Source organism: Macroventuria anomochaeta (assembly GCF_010093625.1).
Source record: "Macroventuria anomochaeta strain CBS 525.71 unplaced genomic scaffold BU25scaffold_30, whole genome shotgun sequence".
Taxonomy (NCBI): domain Eukaryota; kingdom Fungi; phylum Ascomycota; class Dothideomycetes; order Pleosporales; family Didymellaceae; genus Macroventuria; species Macroventuria anomochaeta.
In genome coordinates this window covers 380,675-396,772 of record NW_022985391.1, presented here as the reverse complement: position 1 = coordinate 396,772, position 16,098 = coordinate 380,675, and the positions used below count along the sequence as shown (strand labels likewise).

Here is a 16,098-nt window from a genome sequence, read left to right as displayed (position 1 = left end):
GCTGACTGCATACATCTTGTAAGGAATAGTGATGTCGACGGCTTATCGTCCAAACAAGATCGTGAAGGTGTGGAAGGCGGGGCAGACGTCCGGGTCACCAACCACGCCACTCTTCCCCTCTTCATCAACAACATCAATCTCGAAAACTCCATGCCAGACGCGCTCATCTCGAGCCACTCACAACCTCCGCGGCGCATCCTTCGTTGCTTCAACCCATTGTCAGATCAGCACCCAACACAGCAGATGTGAGGGTGGACACGTCGCTTGCCAGCCCAGGATACCGTTGCTGGCAGAATAACGAGAGACCAGAATCCACTCTTGAAGCCTCACGATGCCCAACATTGCTGCGTGGGGAACACGAAACAGTAGAGTTTTGTTGATCGTGTTTGCGCGTCTTTCCTGTACAGGGTTGATGTGGTGAAGTGGCACAAGTATAAGACCGAGAGACGCGTGGGAACGTGGGAGGAATGCCTGGTGAACGACCGACAGAGGTACCTCGGCGTGCGCGTCAATTGAGTGAGGCGAAGACGAGGTTTGCGAAGAGATGTTTGCCATTGTTGCACATGATTTTCCTTCCGATCGCACGTTTGTGATGTTGGTGAAGCACCAATTTGCAGTGCAATTGCACTTGTGCAGTCCAGAATGCACCACCATAATTTGCAGCGCCCAAAGCACCTCACAACCTCGACATTACAGCGGCAGCAGTGGATCCTCCCCTTCAACTCGCATATCAAACATACCAACAGCCAACTGTCAAGTCGTGTCAACCCGTCAATTCAGGAACATCCTTGCGCCCACGCCGTTAACCCCCCTTCCACTGCTAGTCGCGATAACTGCAAGGATGTCAACGCACCTGTGGACCCTGCTCTCCATCTTCACCGACTTCTTCCCACCGGTCCATCTGCACGCTGCAGCGCGCACGCACTCTAAGTGGGCCACCAGCCTCACCGGTGGCCCACTCTGTCTGCTTCCGTGTGAACGACGTTATGAAGGTGGATCTCCGGGCGCGCCCGCAGCCACGCCCGCATCCAACCCACTCACCAGATCGCTGAAACGCGATTATCATTGCGCGTACTGACAACTGTCGCTGCGCGTCCCAATCTCTCAATAAGTGCGCCGACGTGTGCTATTGCGCTCTCAGCTGTATCCCAGTATACCACTATTACCAACCTCTGCACTTTATCATCGTCCACGGGAGAACGCTGCTACCAAACACAGGGGCTATGCTCGCTCCCTCACTGACAAAAGGGCCCCCTGCAATTGGATGAACCGGTAACTGCGCGTTTGAAGTCGCGATTGGTGACGTGTTGCCGGGGAACGCGAGGCGCAGCAGGGCTGAGTGAACGAGCGTTCAGCCACTTGGCAAACACGTGAACGCGGAAATTGGTGGTGGCTCATGTCCATCGCATCCATCGGAAATGACGTTCCAAGATTTTTTGGGGGCCTTTTCACGGTCTGGACATCCGAAGTCCGAACCGGCGTTCGTTGGTGCGCGCGGATGGTGGGAAGATGAAGTTGGGGGCCAGGATCACGTGGGAGCTTGAAATAGCGACAGACGCTATGGGAGATCGGCTGTTCGTCGCTGCGCCGCAGGAGTTCGTTTCGATCGTTTCGAGGAAATGATGGGCGGCAAATGAGGGGGAGGTTTTCTGCCAGACGTGGCTTGATAGGTACGTGTTTTGGAGAACTGCTTACGACACAGTGCGAATGGTTCATGGTTGACGGCGTTAATGAACCCATGTCCGAGCTATTTGTGGCCCAAATGCGTGCAGACGCTGCTTGTATGCACTGTCTACATTGGATCTAAACGAAGAGTATGGTTGCGCAACGAGTCTTGAGGCTTTCAGTGAAGAGCGAGGGTTCTTTGGACACAGGATCTATCACGGCTTTTTCTACAACGATGACATAAGACACGTACTTGATAGGGGCTTGAATTGTCAAAATATGCTAACATTCTTCAAGTATTATTATTGTCTGTTGGAGATGAGAATGCTATGCTGCCACTAACGCCGAGAACAAACGCTTCGCAATGCCATAATCACTGTCTAACAGCGTCTACACCATGCTCTCTCCTCCGTCCGCCCTGTCGCCAGTACTGACTCTTGGCTCCCCTTCTCCGTCCAGGAGTGGTGCGTACCCGTTCTTCATTCCGGTCTTCGAACCAGAACCAAATTGATAATCCCTCCCAAACTGGAATCCTCCCATCGAAAACGAAATTGAACCACTCTGACACTGCGGACAGCTTGTTGGGTAACTCTGTACACCCTGGAGTGCTTGATTGAGCTGACCAAGTACAAAGTAGAGATGTATTAAGCTGCCCCACCATTAGCATTAACGGTTTAGGATGGAGGTGGGGGGACTTACAAGTTGCAGATCAAGAAATTCGTCCCATACGTTCCCAGTATTACGCCATGCTCACGGTAGGATCCCATGAACACCCATGCGAGTATCAAACAGACCAGCAGACCTGTTCCAATCAGGAAATCAAGGATGAAATGGAAGGGCGTGCCGGTGAGACCGCCTGCTTGACATCCGCATTGTTTCTCGTTGGAAAGCAAGAGAGCAGCATACGCAGAGGAGAAAAAGAGAGGCACGAGACCAATGGCTGGGTTGACTTGCTCCAGAACGAGGCCTGATATGAGTAGGATGATGAAGGCGGGTGGGAATGCGGCGAGAGAGATGGCGCGGAGAGCGTGGGGTGTGGATTTCTGAAAGACTGTGAAGGTGATCATGATGTGGGGCCAAGTTGCTGTACTTGATGGATTTTGTTGAAGGTAGAGCGGAAGAGACTGTGTTCTTAGTCATTTATATATGCCATCAGGCAACAATATTGGGTCAGGCCTCCAGCGGCCCCGTGGCGTAGAAGGTTATGTTGGAGGCCAAGGTGAACACTCGACCATGTCTGGTCAGTACCCACAATTTGACTCTAAGAAAGAACAGTAGGATGCTTGAATGGGCGTTGTTCAGTTGATCTTTGCATTCTTCGATGTTTACGGGTGCGATGCAGAAGGCGCAGCAAGGATGTGCGGGTGGCCTTGAGGCGGAGCTCGGCAGCGTTACGCAAGGCTGACTTCCATCAACGATTTGCCGTAGTACAAGGAAAACATCGAGGCTTCAGAGCACGTATCTGGATCGACTGATTGATGTGACCGCTTCTAAAACGATCGTTATTAGCTTTTTCTCAACATCAACGTCCTTGTGGTACTTTGTCAGATCTGGTAGTTGGTCAGGCTCAAACTTGTGCGCATGCTCGAAGTTCTTGTTGCGCTGATAGAACTCCACATCCGGCGATCGATAGGGTCGGCGAATTTTTTTCCTCCATGCTTTCTCTGGGAGTCTACTCTTGGTTAACCTAGTTTGATACCTCCTCTGTTCACGTATGCATTCTCGTAGAGCTTCGTAGCCGCGTCTGTAGCCATATCAAGCCACATTGTTTCCATACAGTCAGGCCTACACGCCGGAACTCATTATCTGTGTTGCCAGTGGGTACAAGGACGAGCACACAGACGTTGAGAGGGTCGGTATCGGTTCTGAAGCCGCCAACGGTCCCAGGTTTGCGGCCTTCATTCCTCGAAGCAATAGTGATGAAGGTGGCTCTTGTGGTGTGCTCAATGATCTCGTCCACACAGAACTCGCCTCGCACCATCCTCCAACCCCAATCCCGGTTTGCGCGGTACTTTGAACGATGTCGAAGTGGCTCCGCGGAGAACATGAAGTATTGGTGGAAGAGGTAGGGTTGGCCCCGTAGGCCTTGCATTTCGGATACTTTGGAAATGGATGGATCTTGTCTGGAGATCGAACTGCTGCTTCTCGGATAGGATAGACATAGGTAGGATTTATATATCCTTTATGTAGATGGCCACGAATCTTTAAAATGCCCGTTGTCTGGTATTATTGCCTGTCGTTGAGCATTCAACGATCTCGTAGATACGTTCAATGATTGATGAGTCATGTTTATAGATGACTGGTGCTGTAATCGAAGCTCATGACCAGCTTGATGCCAGTGGCTCTGGGTGGTGAATGTGAGTGTTCCTCTCGCGTTTGAACATTGTCGGAACATCTGGCGACTTATTGGAGTGTATCGTTATACCCCACAATAGCCCTCTCCACAGCTGTTCAGACCACAAGCCTGCTTGATAGACATTTTGTGAGTGCCTGCCGAGTACACTAGCTATCCCAGCCTGTGCAACAAGTCTGTTGCCTGCCTTCGTCATGCTCCGATGCGTGTATGCTCGAACGATTGATGCCATTTGGCATGCTTGAAACTGGCAATGTCTAGATCGCTGAGATTCAGGTCGGCCAAGTCGTCGAATGGTTGCTTGAAGTAGTCCATTCTACTTCTTACGGCTTGACAGCTCAACATCTGTGCGTTGTGATGGACCCGCACCTGGTGAAGCAACAGAGTAATGCATTCAAGCACTGTCATTGCAGGAGATGCCTGTTGAAGATGAATATTTGAGGGGAGAGCAGATGCTCCTGTAATACCCAAACCCTTCCGAACAATGAAGGGCATTCTTCAAATGGGATCTTGCCGGTATGACTAAAAGCTTAGAACCAAACTCATTTTCCAGATCCGGTCTGGGGTATGGGTAAGAGCAAGGGGACCACAAGGCGACCATCTCTTCTCTGGAAACACCCCACATCCCCCCTGATGCGCGGGCTACTACGATCGTCAGTGCCGCATTTGATAGACGTCACACATGGTTGCTGCCTCCTCTGCCCACTCGTTTGCGTCGTTCTGAATGATACACAAAGAAATTATTCAGATGTATTGGAACTCAATGCACGCGCTGCGTGAATTGCACCCTTGAAAATTTTAGACAATTTTTCCGGATCGATGGCGCTCTGATAATTGTGGTAATTCTCCTTCGATGTACAGATGATCGGCACCGGTCCCCAGCAATGACTGAGGGCAACATAGTCAAGCATTGGGACTTCAACCTTAATTGACGTGGTGACCAGCCGTATGCCGTTATCATTGACATCGATGAGCTGTTTCGGTCTGAAACTGGGCTTATCATCGGAATGGTTGGTGCGGCATTCTTCATGTGTGGCTACACAGCGTCGTAACCAGACAAAACAAACATGGAGTGCGAGCTGTGACCCAGTGCAATCGTTTTTTCCAGCTTGAAGCATGGAGGAAAGAGTTGGCAAGTGTTTCTGTTCCATGTGAGGGCCTGACACAGCGAAGCGTCCGCGATGCACACCCTCATCAAGAGTCTGCCGCGAATTGCGACCGTGCGTTTCGTGATGTAGTTTGGATGAACATCTCTAGTGGCGGCCTTTCGGTTGAATGAGGCTGAGATATCAGGTTGCGGGCCTTTGTCCGTTACAAACTGCAGTACAATGTCGATGGGTTCGTCAAGGTCTTTGGGAAGCCATCCTGGTGTAGCATTTGGAGGCTCGGGACCTTATGATTGCGCATAGCGAGAATCCTCGATCTGCGGCTCGTTTCGGTTCACATAAGTTTTGGTGCAACGTAGCCTCGTGGGGGTTCCATTGTATGTCTTCGCACCTGCTGGCTTCATCAGGGATGTTAGCTTGCTCTTAGACGCCTTCCCAGAATGCCTGACAACGACTACAGAACATGTCGTCAAGTGGATGAAAAGGGATGGTTCGTGGCGAGGCATCAGCCCTCAGCCTGACGAGGATCAGTGCGTCTTGCTGCAAGCGCAGCCACAGCGATTCCACCATGAAGCGCCAAGTCCCTTCTTTTCGAAACTGGGCTCTGATCGCCATCTTGAATTCGGCGCCATGTTAACCTGCAGTTGGAGTGGCCTGGGGAAGACAAGGTCCTCTACATCGAGTGCAAAAGCAGCGTCTCAATTTGGCATTATCATCGATACAGCGCGCAGTCAGAGATTTTCGACAAATGATGATGAATGGATAGTTAGGGAAAGCAAGTTAGGAGAAAGAAAGTGCAAAACGGGTGTGGGCGTGGGCGGAAAAAGGGAAAGGTGGAGACGTTGCGGTCCTCAATGACATGTAATTGGCCGGACGCTCCTACCGTCGAAGATCTGCTGCCAAGCCCTGGGCTCACGGAAACCTCACGATTCAACATCACGACCGCCATCGCCAGCATCACCAGCAATTGCACGTCGCCATGGCTAAGAAAGGTACGAAGCTGATTGTTTAAGATGTTTTCGTGTTGTCCCGCGAGCTTTAATGTTGGACAAGGCGTACACAGCTGCGCCAGCGAATGCGCCCTCCTTCCCAAACTTCAACACCAAGAACTATGCTGACGAGATGCGCCTACAGCGAAGTCTCGTACCATTATGGTACGCCTCATCTCGATGGCCATGACTGGCTACTACCGTACAATGCAACGGCCACGTGCGCACCAACCGCTGAGCATGCTCAAGTACGATCCTATCGGTACGCCTATTTCACAATAATCCTATATGAAGGCCAGCGCATATTACGCAGATATGTCTGCACACTCTGCGATCTTATGGACGACTGAGACGAGGATAGCCAGGGCAGGACTGTCCTTAAGGGGCTCAAATGCAAAATGTGCAGGACATGGGCTAACAGCACGACAGTGCGAAAACAAGTACTCTTCCTTGAGGCGAAGCGTGGAAAGAAATAGAGCGATTAATCGGTTCCACGAATCACAGCGGTGCAATGCTATGATGAGAAAGCACGAGTCGAGCACGCCAGTCAGGACATAGGAGACACCCGAAATGTGGGAGCTACCACACTGGAAGGGAACAACAGCGTACCACACGCAAGACGATATACCACAATGTCGAAGATATGTACGAATATTGTACGTACACTGTACCATATACAGCACGGCCTGGCGTTATAGATGGATTCGACAGATACCGGGCAAAGGCCCTGGAATGCACAACATTATCATCTCAGATGGGCACAACCTCACCTTGACTTTCTGTGTACATCGCACACACCAGCAACATCTCGATAAGCACCTTCCCGTTCATTTTCTGTTTATTGCTCGGCTACTGTCCGGAGTTCAGCACCAGCACTTGTCGTTACGAGCACACTAATTGCCAAGCCGAGCGGTTTTGAGCGGCGCTCGTTATCGCTCTTGGCTACGCTCCTACCCTTGTGTCAACACAAGCCATCTCCAAGACAACGCAGCTTCAAGGCCCAGAGTCGGGTTGTCCATTGAGATGTGGCGGGTCATGACCAGTGGGCGTCAGCGGCGCTTCTCCGCAGCCATTGACGCGCTAGCCAAGTCTTTTATTGCATCCAGGCTCACGTCGACACAGGGTTTCGAAGACATCAAAAACATGTACGAGCGCAGATGTCACTGTGAAAACACAAGGCCAAAAATCTGTCGTCGCTGCGTAGGTGTGTTCACGTCCGCAAACTTCTACAGCTACCTTCATATCGAACATGTCGATGCTGAGTAGGTCCACATAACTAACAGGGATACTTGAGCCGCATCCTATCTTGTGTATCCTTCATCTCCCTTTCTCCACAACAGTCCGGGCTACCCAAAAGTGCATTCTGGTCACGCCAAACCCTTGTTTTCTGGAGGTGGAGACCTTTCGGTCGAGTTAACGATCTCGTCTGGAGAAGGACAAGACCATAGTGTGGGATTGCTTGGCTAACAGCGGACCACATCCGATCATCATCATCGCTTTTGTTCAACTTTGCCGGGGCTACTGGAAAGGTTATAAGATGACGCCTACGCCCAAATCCGTTCACAGTGCTTTACGCCTAGCCAAAGGTCTAATAGTCGCATCTTGTAACGCAAATATGGACTCCAGAAAGAATTCGGAGAAGTCTGATGGACTCCAAAACGAACATTATGAGAACACAGCGTTCTCTCGTAATGATGCTCTTTACAACACACCAGCAACACACTATGAAGAGCGAATCACGTTGGAGAAGGGTGCCGACCGAAAGGACGGCATATTGGGCATGTTTCAAAACCTTGGCATCTTACCAGAATGAAATGTCCCAGGATACAGTCAACTTCGCGGAATAGCGCTCAACAACTCCATCGCATGGGCCTCGTGCCTGCTTTTTCCTCATGTTCGGCTACGACCAGGGTGTTACGAGCGGTCTTCTCACGCTCGACGAGACGCTGAGTTCACTCTTGTGAAAGAAACTGGTGAGAAATTTAGTACCAGTGGGTAAGCATCTCAGGGGATGGAGAGCCGTTCTCTCCGTGGTTGGGCACTTTGTGAAGCGGTCGGCGGGCATCACAGCAATTTGCTTCCAGTCCACATTAAAGCGACTGGCGGAGACTTCTTGACGTACCTAGTTACTGTGGATGTCGACATGCTTAAGCTTCATCTTAAGCTTCTCCAAGTCTTTTGTAACAAAGAAGACAGTTTGCTGGTTATCACACAAATTTTTTGGTATAATTTCAGGATTGTACCCAATGTGCTCGAAAAACCTGTTCCACCATTCCATCTCGCTACCGGCGAGGAAGAGGGCAACAAGTTCAGCTTCAGTGGTGGGTTTGGCAGTGCAGCGCTGTAGCGTTGACTTCTAGTCAACAGGCATTCCATATAGCTTGAAGATGAAGCCCTGAGAACTCCGATGGTCCTCAGTGTCATCCCCAAATGCTGCATCTGAGGCTCCAAAGAAGTCTGGTTCTTCTTTGGCCATGCCTTCAAACCGGGGTACTGATCTGCTGGCTCTGATAGCCCAGTCCCTCTTCCCAATCACGTACTACCGTATGTGTTCAATGTGCTGTAGATGCTTTGTGGACGGGTTCCGATTAAATCGAGCGAGGACTGAATGGGCGCGTGCAATATCTGGCCTTGTGAGGCACATGATGAAGGTAAGGGAACCAACGAGTTCTCGGAATTGTCTCGTTCAGATAGCATCTTCCGGCTCAGTTGATGAGTCAAGGCAATTGACAGTGAGCGGGACAGACGGATGTCGCCCTGAAGGAGGCTTTAGTTTGTACTTAGCAGCCACTTTGTCAGTAAACGAGTCTTGGATAAGGCTGTCGCGGCCCCGAAGGGATACAAAAAGGCCGACCTTTCTGACCCTCAGGTCCTACAGGTTATATACACCGCAGCAAAGGCTAATCTGGTTTCTGAGAGAATCGCGGGTATTCGGATCCCAAGGAACCACCTGATCTTGCCTAGGTTCTTCATCTCATATTGGCTGAAAACAAAGTCTTCAAACTTGTTCTTCTTAGCGATGTTTGAAGAGTGTATGAGGATAACGATATCGTCAACGTAGAAGAACACAATTAGGTGTTCATTCGTGGGAGTATCTTGGCATTAGAAGGAGCAGTGGTTTCTGTGATGTCGGTGACAGAGCAACACTCTTTGCTCCAGCAAGTGTTCATCTCCATTTCCATAGCCTTGGGAAATTCATGTTCGAACATGTGACCTTTGAGCCGTTTGAAACTCTCTGGGACAGCAGGAATTCCATCCCGATGAAGCCGTGTTGTTGCAGTAGGCTTCTGTGCAGCTCCATCCATTATTGCAGAGACAAACGTTGCTAAGTACTTTGCATCGGTTGCGAAACTTGATGGAGGTGGTTGAGATACTCTGACAGTATCTGTTTTTCGTATCATCAGGCAACTCAGTGACTGCTTGCGGTGAGCCAGTTGCTGCGCAAGATGTTTTGGGCGTAGGGAGCTGTTGTAAACAGTTGGAGATGAAGCCGGCACTAGTGTGTTTTCTGTTGTGTATTCTTGTGTGTTGGACCGAGATGCTCATGATATAAGCTTAAATGCATGAAGTAGTGGACCATTTGGTCAGTGGGTAACCATGTGACAACTGTAGTGTCCTGGACTTACAGCTGTTGTTCGCCTTCCTTGGATTGCTCCTGTTCGAGCGGATGATGAATTTCATCCTCAAAGTCTTGTGTGGTAAGCTGAATCGTTTCAACTTTGGAACTGTGACAAATAGTGTCATCCTCAGGTTGGAGGAGATACTCAACCAGTTCGTCTTCAGTGTCCTTAGGGTTGGGGATATCAATCGTTTCAATGGTTTTCTCTGCATCAAGGCTAGTTGGAGGGGCTTCGATGCCCTTGAATCGTTCTTGTCCGCGCAGGCAGCGCTCTCAATGGCCAGCTCGTTTGAGTTAGCTCTCCCGCTCCCGCGCACTGTAGATATTCGTTCTCTCTCATTGTACTCAATCGACAGTTCACACCATCATACTCATCAGTTCTCCTTGTACGAAAACAACGTCTCTCGATCTGATAACCTGATTTTTTGTGGGCATTCAGATTCGATAGATGTTTGTAGAGTTGTATCCAACAAAGAAACCGATTGGCGTGCGAGATTTGAGCTTGTTCTCACACTTCACATTGATGTTGAGCATGTAGGCTTTCGAGCCTATCTCATAGCAGTGAGTCAGTGATGGTTTCTTGCCATTCACTATCTCGTATGGTGTCCGCCATCTATTGTGCTCAGTAAGAGTTCGATTGAGGAAGTAAACGGCTGTGATGAATAGTTCGTTAGCGAAGTAATGAGAGAGTTAACCTTAGATTACAAGCGCTCGAGATGTAGCAATAATGTTCTTGCCAGCGCGCTCAATGAGGCCGCTCTGCTCCTCACTGCTCTCTGACGTTGGTTCAATGATGAGAACAAGTTCTTCAGCCCATTCAGCAAGTTCTCGCGTGTATGCTTTCTCGTTTTAGATTTTGAGATGGGTGACTTCTTGGTTGTACTGTCGTTCAAGCGGTCTTCTCCAGTTTCGCACAATCAAATGATATCTAGGGCTATTCTTTGAAATCGCTGATCTAATGGGGATGATGGCCAATGACTGATTTGTTTCGTCATCTTGGCTTGAATGCAGCAATCACAATGCTTCCATTTGAGAGCTTCTTTGTCTAGAAGCTTAATACCAATCACATTCTCAGCGAGCTTCTCAACTGCCTTTTGGCCGGCATGACCAGTGGGTCGATGAGCTGCTTCTGCTATGACTTCGACGGGCTTGCGTGGGTCATGAGACGGCTTCTCATACTGTGTGACTGCGTTAAACTCAAGGTCACAGATCACGTTCTTGGGATTGAACTGATACAGGATGTGTCTTCCAGAGTCGAAGTGAATCTGCTGTTCCAAGCATCTAGAAAGGCCAAAGATATTGACAAAGAAACCTTTGACGAGTGCAACATGTGTCAGCCAAATCGCTACAACGCCTCGGGTCGTGTTCAAATTGAGGCTGACTTCTCCACAGGCTGAGACCAGCACCATCGTGCTTCCTGCAATAACAACATCGGCTTTGGTAGCATCCTTGGTCTTGTTCCACTCAAAGGCAGTAGAATTGCAAATTTGGCAATTGGAACCAGAATCCATGACTCATTGGTTCATAAGATATGGACTAGCTCTATCTGTAGACATGTCCGTGCTGAAGATGGCCTACAGTGCATAGGTGTGAACGCCAGATGGCACAGCAGCAGCGTCCCAGTTGCTAGGTACTTCAGCAGTGTTAGCACTATTAGAGACGGTACTGTTCGAGTTGTATGAGGATTCAGAAGCTCTTCTGATGACATCCTTCATGATTTTGTCAAATCTCGAGTCTGATATGCGTTTTGCCGCAATCTTATCAGAGATGTCCTTCCTGGGAGACCAGTTCTTTGATCAAACGCTGGCAACAAGGTAAGTCATTCTGCGTACCAATGCCATGCCCCGCACATGCGTTGTGGTTTGCCATTCTTGTTCTTCTTGAGCGAGGTATTCGTGCTCTTGCCCCCATTAGGTTTAACGTCAGAGTTAGGCGCTTCTTCCTCAGTATTTGCAAATCCGAGTGTTCTGAACGCTGATAAGGACGACTGATAAGGCTGTATTTGCCTGTAGTACTTCCAAAAATGGTTGATGTAGTACTCTATTGGCTTGATCTTGGCTTGGTCTGGATCCTCCTCCGCATCAAGGAGCTTAGCGAGCTGCATGTTGGAGTATTCTAGAGCACGTGGCCTGATCGCAGCCTAAAAGTCTTCCTGAGCTCGATGCCTCAATATCTCTGCGAGATTGGCCTGTTGGGCAATACTGGTAATGTTCTCCCAGTTGTCATGCCAGACTTTGATCTGGCCGCCCATTGGGGCTTTCTGCAGTTCTCAATGCTTGACCACAAGTTGTCGATCACGCGTGGCATCCGAAGGAGAGAAAACCTTCTTCAGCTTCACTACTCTTCCTCGTGCTGTGTTGCACTCGTAGATATGGAAGAGCTTATCCTTGCCAACTGTTTTGGCTTTCTTCGACCGTGTATTCAGCGAGCATGTGTTCATAATGTTTGCAATCGTATTGGAACGTTTCTCGACGATCAGCTGGGAGATTTAACAGCCATATTGATGCGACTGATTGAGCATCTGATTCAGATGCGGTTTCTGATGAAGCAGGTGGTGGAGCATACTCGTGGAGTTCGGGCTCAACGGGCGCTCTCAGCTTCTTGAGGTCCTTGTCTTCAACGTCTGGGTGAACGTATTTCCATATGTTGCGGTATCAGCTGGTCTGTACGGGACCCAATTACCCTTGGTTAGAAGACTGTTCTGGACTAGCACGTTCCAGGGCCAGTATATGTTGTCTTTTCTTAGCTGCATAGCAACTCAGCGCATTATTCCATCGACCAGATAGTCCTACGTTATCGTTTACCGTAGCTATCAGTATATTACAGTGGCCAACGCCGCCACAACGATGAGTTTGATCCAGAGGATCGAAGGCTGGTGTATGAGAGTTTGTCGACATTGCTAGTAGGGCGTCAGTTGCCGAAAGTCTTCGGAGATGGTGTGCCTTACAAATACCAAAAGTGCATTGAACGAAATGTTTGAGCTATTCAAGGCTCGAGCTACCATCGTGGAGAAGGCTAGGCAACTCAGATGTGAACTTAGCGTCATGGCTTGTGTTAAGGTAGCCTGGACTTCCGAAGAAGAGTCCAGAATCCCCAAGAAAGCACACGGGAGCCAAGTTCATCCGAGGGATCAAGGTCATACAGAGAGGGGTTGATCTTGCCTTCTCCCGTCGAAATAGGAATTGGTCGTCGTGAGGGAGGCACAGGAGTAGTGTGACGGCTTATGGAGTAAAAAGGTCATGTCTGCCACGTGTGCTGGTGCAGTGCTCTTGCCTGTTCCAATAGCACTTTCTGTCTACACAACAGATACGTCATGTAAACAGACCCCGCTAGGGGTCGAGCGAGAGAGATAGAACACTGAAGAACACAACAGAATATACCGATTTTACTGCTTCGCACGGTTACCCCTGACTTACTGCCCTGCGCGGTTACACCTTCACTTATTGCATTTACTGCAACAAGTAGTCTCGCTCACGAAGCCGAAGGCTGTATTCTCATGCAGCATATGTGGGAATAAATAGGGACGGTGGGTAGGAAGTTTGTAGCAGGCAAACAAAGGTATGCCGACATCACTGGCGAAGCGTTACTAACTGAAGACCTCCGGGCAAATAAACTTACCGAGATCAGAATCGCAAAAGGTATCGTGATGGCTACAAGCCACCTGGGATATCATTGTTCATTATCATCAGTATACACGATCGGAGACAAGACATCATCACGAAACCTCGACGGCGCTGCAGCTAGTCTTCCTTCTCAAAGTCTGCCTGCAGGCGACGGCCACGAAGATGAACGATCGTGGCGCATCAGCAGACGGTGCTCTCGCAGACGCGCTACCCCTGACGAGTGTCAATGAGCTGTAGTAAGGCTCTCGATAGCAGCTTGCTGTAAGTGAAGTGGTGTTTGCTGAGTACTTACAGTTGTCCGAATCTTCATCTGGTGAAGTGAGCGGCCAGCTCCAGCGTTGGAAGGTCGCAACAAGCGGCTCGTCAACGATGTTATTTTCCTCGACAGCTATTGCGAAGGAGGAGGCGGAGGGTGAGGAGGGAGAAGGTAGTGAGCCCACTATAGGGCGAGGCTCGACCTCGTCCCGGCGAACAAAGAGTGACGCGGGGCGAAGGTGGGGTGACACTGGGCGGGGAGTAGAGAGAGGATGCTGCGAAGAAGAGGGAGAGAGAAGATGCTGCGAAGAAGAGAGAAAGAGAACACCGCGTGGCTCTGGGTGGAGGTGAGCTGTAGACGGCCGAGTGATGACCACCTGTGGAACTTGTTCGCGGGCAGGTAGGTAGTCATTGTGTTGTATTGCAGGTGAGCAGACGCTCGATTATATGATCTAGGCTATCACGTGATGGCAATCGGTGGATCCTTCACTTGTACCTCCGACAAAACTCGTGCTCGAATGAACTGGCGGCGGCGACCTGGACGTGGGTGACGCGGTGGTGAGGACGCGTCGTCCAAGGCCTTGATGTCTTCGCAGAGGAGGGTGCACCAGGCCTTGCAGCACTTCTTGCATCCCATGGTGGTTGGTAGAGGAAAAGATCTAAAAAGAAGAGGAGGCGAGGAGAAAGTAGATAGAGCTTGCTAGTAGTAAGGTTAGTGAGAGGAGTTTAGTATTGAGGGAAAGGAAGTGAGCAAGCGCAAGCTTTTTGTTTTGGACTTGGGCGGAGTGCACTGTGGGCTTGTTCACGCTGGCAGATAAGAATGCAGAGCATCGACTTGCAGTTACTGAGCAGAGAGGCCACATTGATGCAACACCGAAAGTGAGTTGCAGGACGATAGTCAAGAATACAAGGATGGATTTGCTAAGACCTGTGAGCTGTGCAGCTTGATGTGGATTCAAGAGACAAGAGGTTGTCTTGTTGGTGACATTTTGGGAGCCTTCGAGCGTTCTGATGTCACAGCTTCGCCAGGACAACAACAGCTTGACTTGCACCAACGCCAAAACCCACCTGAAGCCCGGCGGAAGGGTCTGCCAGGCGCTTCAAGCTGGGCCAAATGGACGATAAGAGCAACTGCTGATCACTATACGAATTTCCAGCATCGAGGAGCAACCTTGATCAAACCTCTTGGCAAGGAGCTCAGCGACGACAATGCTCGATGGAAAAACAAGGCCACGAGCGTCCACGATGCTGGGCATACATGTGCCGGCCGCCTGGACCCTGTCAGTAGTATGTTTTTGTTTGCTTCGTTCCTTACCGACGTGCAATGTTGCATCCGTAGCAAGCAGCCACACGCATCAACAACGCTCCCACATGGGCAGTGTATGGAGATGGTTCCATGGCACTCATACCTCCTACGCGAAGCAGAGCCAAGGAGCAGCTGCGGAAAGTCGAGTGCCAGATTACATCGCACGCGCAGCAGCTGTGAAGCACCACTGCCCTTGAAAGCCGCCGCGGCACCATCAACGACCTTCTCGTAAGGCCGCCAGCTAGACACTGACTAACAAATCGACACACAGGGCTTTTTAGCGAATTGAGATACCAAATGGCCCACAACTCTTTGTCCTCCCAGGCGACCACCACAGCGAACGCAGTGAACGCCGTCCTCCAGCGTCAAGAGAATGCACGTGCATGGGACAAGGAAGAGAAGTACAAGTGCGCTTCCGCAAAGACAAGAGGTGGAAAGACAAGCAGGAGCGCAAGAAGACCGAAGATACGGAGACCAGAGACATATCCTTCGTTCCACAAACGGTCGGTTGCAAGCTAGTTCTGAATGCACACACGTACCTATTGCAGGGAATACTGCCCGAAGCAGCTAGCATACCGATTACCTTGATACTTGCGAGAAAGAGCGAACGCCAGCAGAGACTGCCTGTTTCCACAGAGTTAGCAAACATTCCCACAAGAAGCGACACGGCGAACGAAGGACAAGGGAAGTCTCAGAAACATGTTCAAACGGTGTGTCTCCAGCCCGAGAACTCAGCAATATGTTGTTCTATCATCGACGTGTCGGTGTTGAGGGGCGGGAAGGATGCTCGAGTGAGGTTTGATTAGGGTTGCGACTAACCGTGTTGAGCCAAGGTTCTACCCTTCTCCGCTTGCCACGCGTACACATGAACGTTACGACACGACCGCGCACGATGTCCTAGGATGATCACATCAGTGTCCTTTTTTTAATCGAATGACAAGAAGCTGAAGGACGGAAGATGCATCAGAAGCGAACAAACGGTGTCGGGGTGGCTGTGTTGGCCAGTCTGTGCTGGTGATCATGGAGTGCGACTTCACTGCAAAACAACACGGCTACACCTCTTGGAGTTATTGCAAAGCCCTTGAAAAGGGACTACTGCCTCATTACAAGCCATACCAGATTTTTATGCAAGACAATGCGCGGGTACACACATCAAAGTACACCAAGGAATGGTTGGAGAGT

The 16,098-nt window shown here is 50.1% G+C and overlaps 9 protein-coding genes across 9 annotated transcripts; 4 read left to right on the top strand and 5 right to left on the bottom strand.

The window, feature by feature from the left end:
- Positions 1-397: 397 nt before the first annotated feature.
- Positions 398-1,150, top strand: BU25DRAFT_156284 (uncharacterized protein). The gene has a single exon (XM_033700678.1). It carries the CDS (start codon positions 545-547, stop codon positions 1,076-1,078), a length of 534 nt encoding a protein of 177 aa, XP_033558804.1. The 5' UTR covers positions 398-544; the 3' UTR covers positions 1,079-1,150.
- Positions 1,150-2,050, bottom strand: BU25DRAFT_156243 (uncharacterized protein). Its single transcript, XM_033700676.1, has one exon. It carries the CDS (start codon positions 1,738-1,740, stop codon positions 1,222-1,224), a length of 519 nt encoding a protein of 172 aa, XP_033558803.1. The 5' UTR covers positions 1,741-2,050; the 3' UTR covers positions 1,150-1,221.
- BU25DRAFT_413507 (uncharacterized protein) lies at positions 1,949-2,987 on the bottom strand. The gene is made up of 2 exons (XM_033707051.1): positions 2,365-2,987; positions 1,949-2,314 (listed from the first exon to the last, which is right to left on the bottom strand). Exons 1-2 carry the CDS (start codon positions 2,730-2,732, stop codon positions 2,056-2,058), a joined length of 627 nt encoding a protein of 208 aa, XP_033558802.1. The 5' UTR covers positions 2,733-2,987; the 3' UTR covers positions 1,949-2,055.
- A 1,648-nt stretch (positions 2,988-4,635) lies between these two features.
- BU25DRAFT_156221 (uncharacterized protein) lies at positions 4,636-5,600 on the bottom strand. The gene has a single exon (XM_033700675.1). The coding sequence runs from the start codon at positions 5,167-5,169 to the stop codon at positions 4,759-4,761; it is 411 nt and encodes a 136-aa protein (XP_033558801.1). The 5' UTR covers positions 5,170-5,600; the 3' UTR covers positions 4,636-4,758.
- Positions 5,601-6,037: 437 nt separating this feature from the next.
- BU25DRAFT_413505 (50S ribosomal protein L33) lies at positions 6,038-6,851 on the top strand. The gene is made up of 3 exons (XM_033707050.1): positions 6,038-6,116; positions 6,259-6,375; positions 6,543-6,851. Exons 1-3 carry the CDS (start codon positions 6,104-6,106, stop codon positions 6,587-6,589), a joined length of 177 nt encoding a protein of 58 aa, XP_033558800.1. The 5' UTR covers positions 6,038-6,103; the 3' UTR covers positions 6,590-6,851.
- On the top strand, positions 6,545-7,070 carry BU25DRAFT_156216 (uncharacterized protein). Its single transcript, XM_033700674.1, has one exon. The coding sequence runs from the start codon at positions 6,684-6,686 to the stop codon at positions 7,008-7,010; it is 327 nt and encodes a 108-aa protein (XP_033558799.1). The 5' UTR covers positions 6,545-6,683; the 3' UTR covers positions 7,011-7,070.
- A 3,579-nt stretch (positions 7,071-10,649) lies between these two features.
- BU25DRAFT_347973 (uncharacterized protein) lies at positions 10,650-11,141 on the bottom strand (the record flags this gene model as incomplete). The annotated part of the gene is made up of 1 exon (XM_033703178.1): positions 10,650-11,141. One exon carries the CDS (start codon positions 11,139-11,141, stop codon positions 10,650-10,652), a length of 492 nt encoding a protein of 163 aa, XP_033558798.1.
- Positions 11,142-11,306: 165 nt separating this feature from the next.
- BU25DRAFT_461124 (uncharacterized protein) lies at positions 11,307-11,836 on the bottom strand (the record flags this gene model as incomplete). Its single annotated transcript, XM_033710414.1, has 2 exons — positions 11,307-11,508; positions 11,565-11,836. The coding sequence occupies 2 exons, from the start codon at positions 11,834-11,836 to the stop codon at positions 11,307-11,309; spliced, it is 474 nt and encodes a 157-aa protein (XP_033558797.1).
- A 2,721-nt stretch (positions 11,837-14,557) lies between these two features.
- On the top strand, positions 14,558-15,722 carry BU25DRAFT_450656 (uncharacterized protein; the record flags this gene model as incomplete). Its single annotated transcript, XM_033709708.1, has 2 exons — positions 14,558-14,897; positions 15,241-15,722. The coding sequence occupies 2 exons, from the start codon at positions 14,558-14,560 to the stop codon at positions 15,720-15,722; spliced, it is 822 nt and encodes a 273-aa protein (XP_033558796.1).
- Between the last annotated feature and the right edge of the window lie 376 nt (positions 15,723-16,098).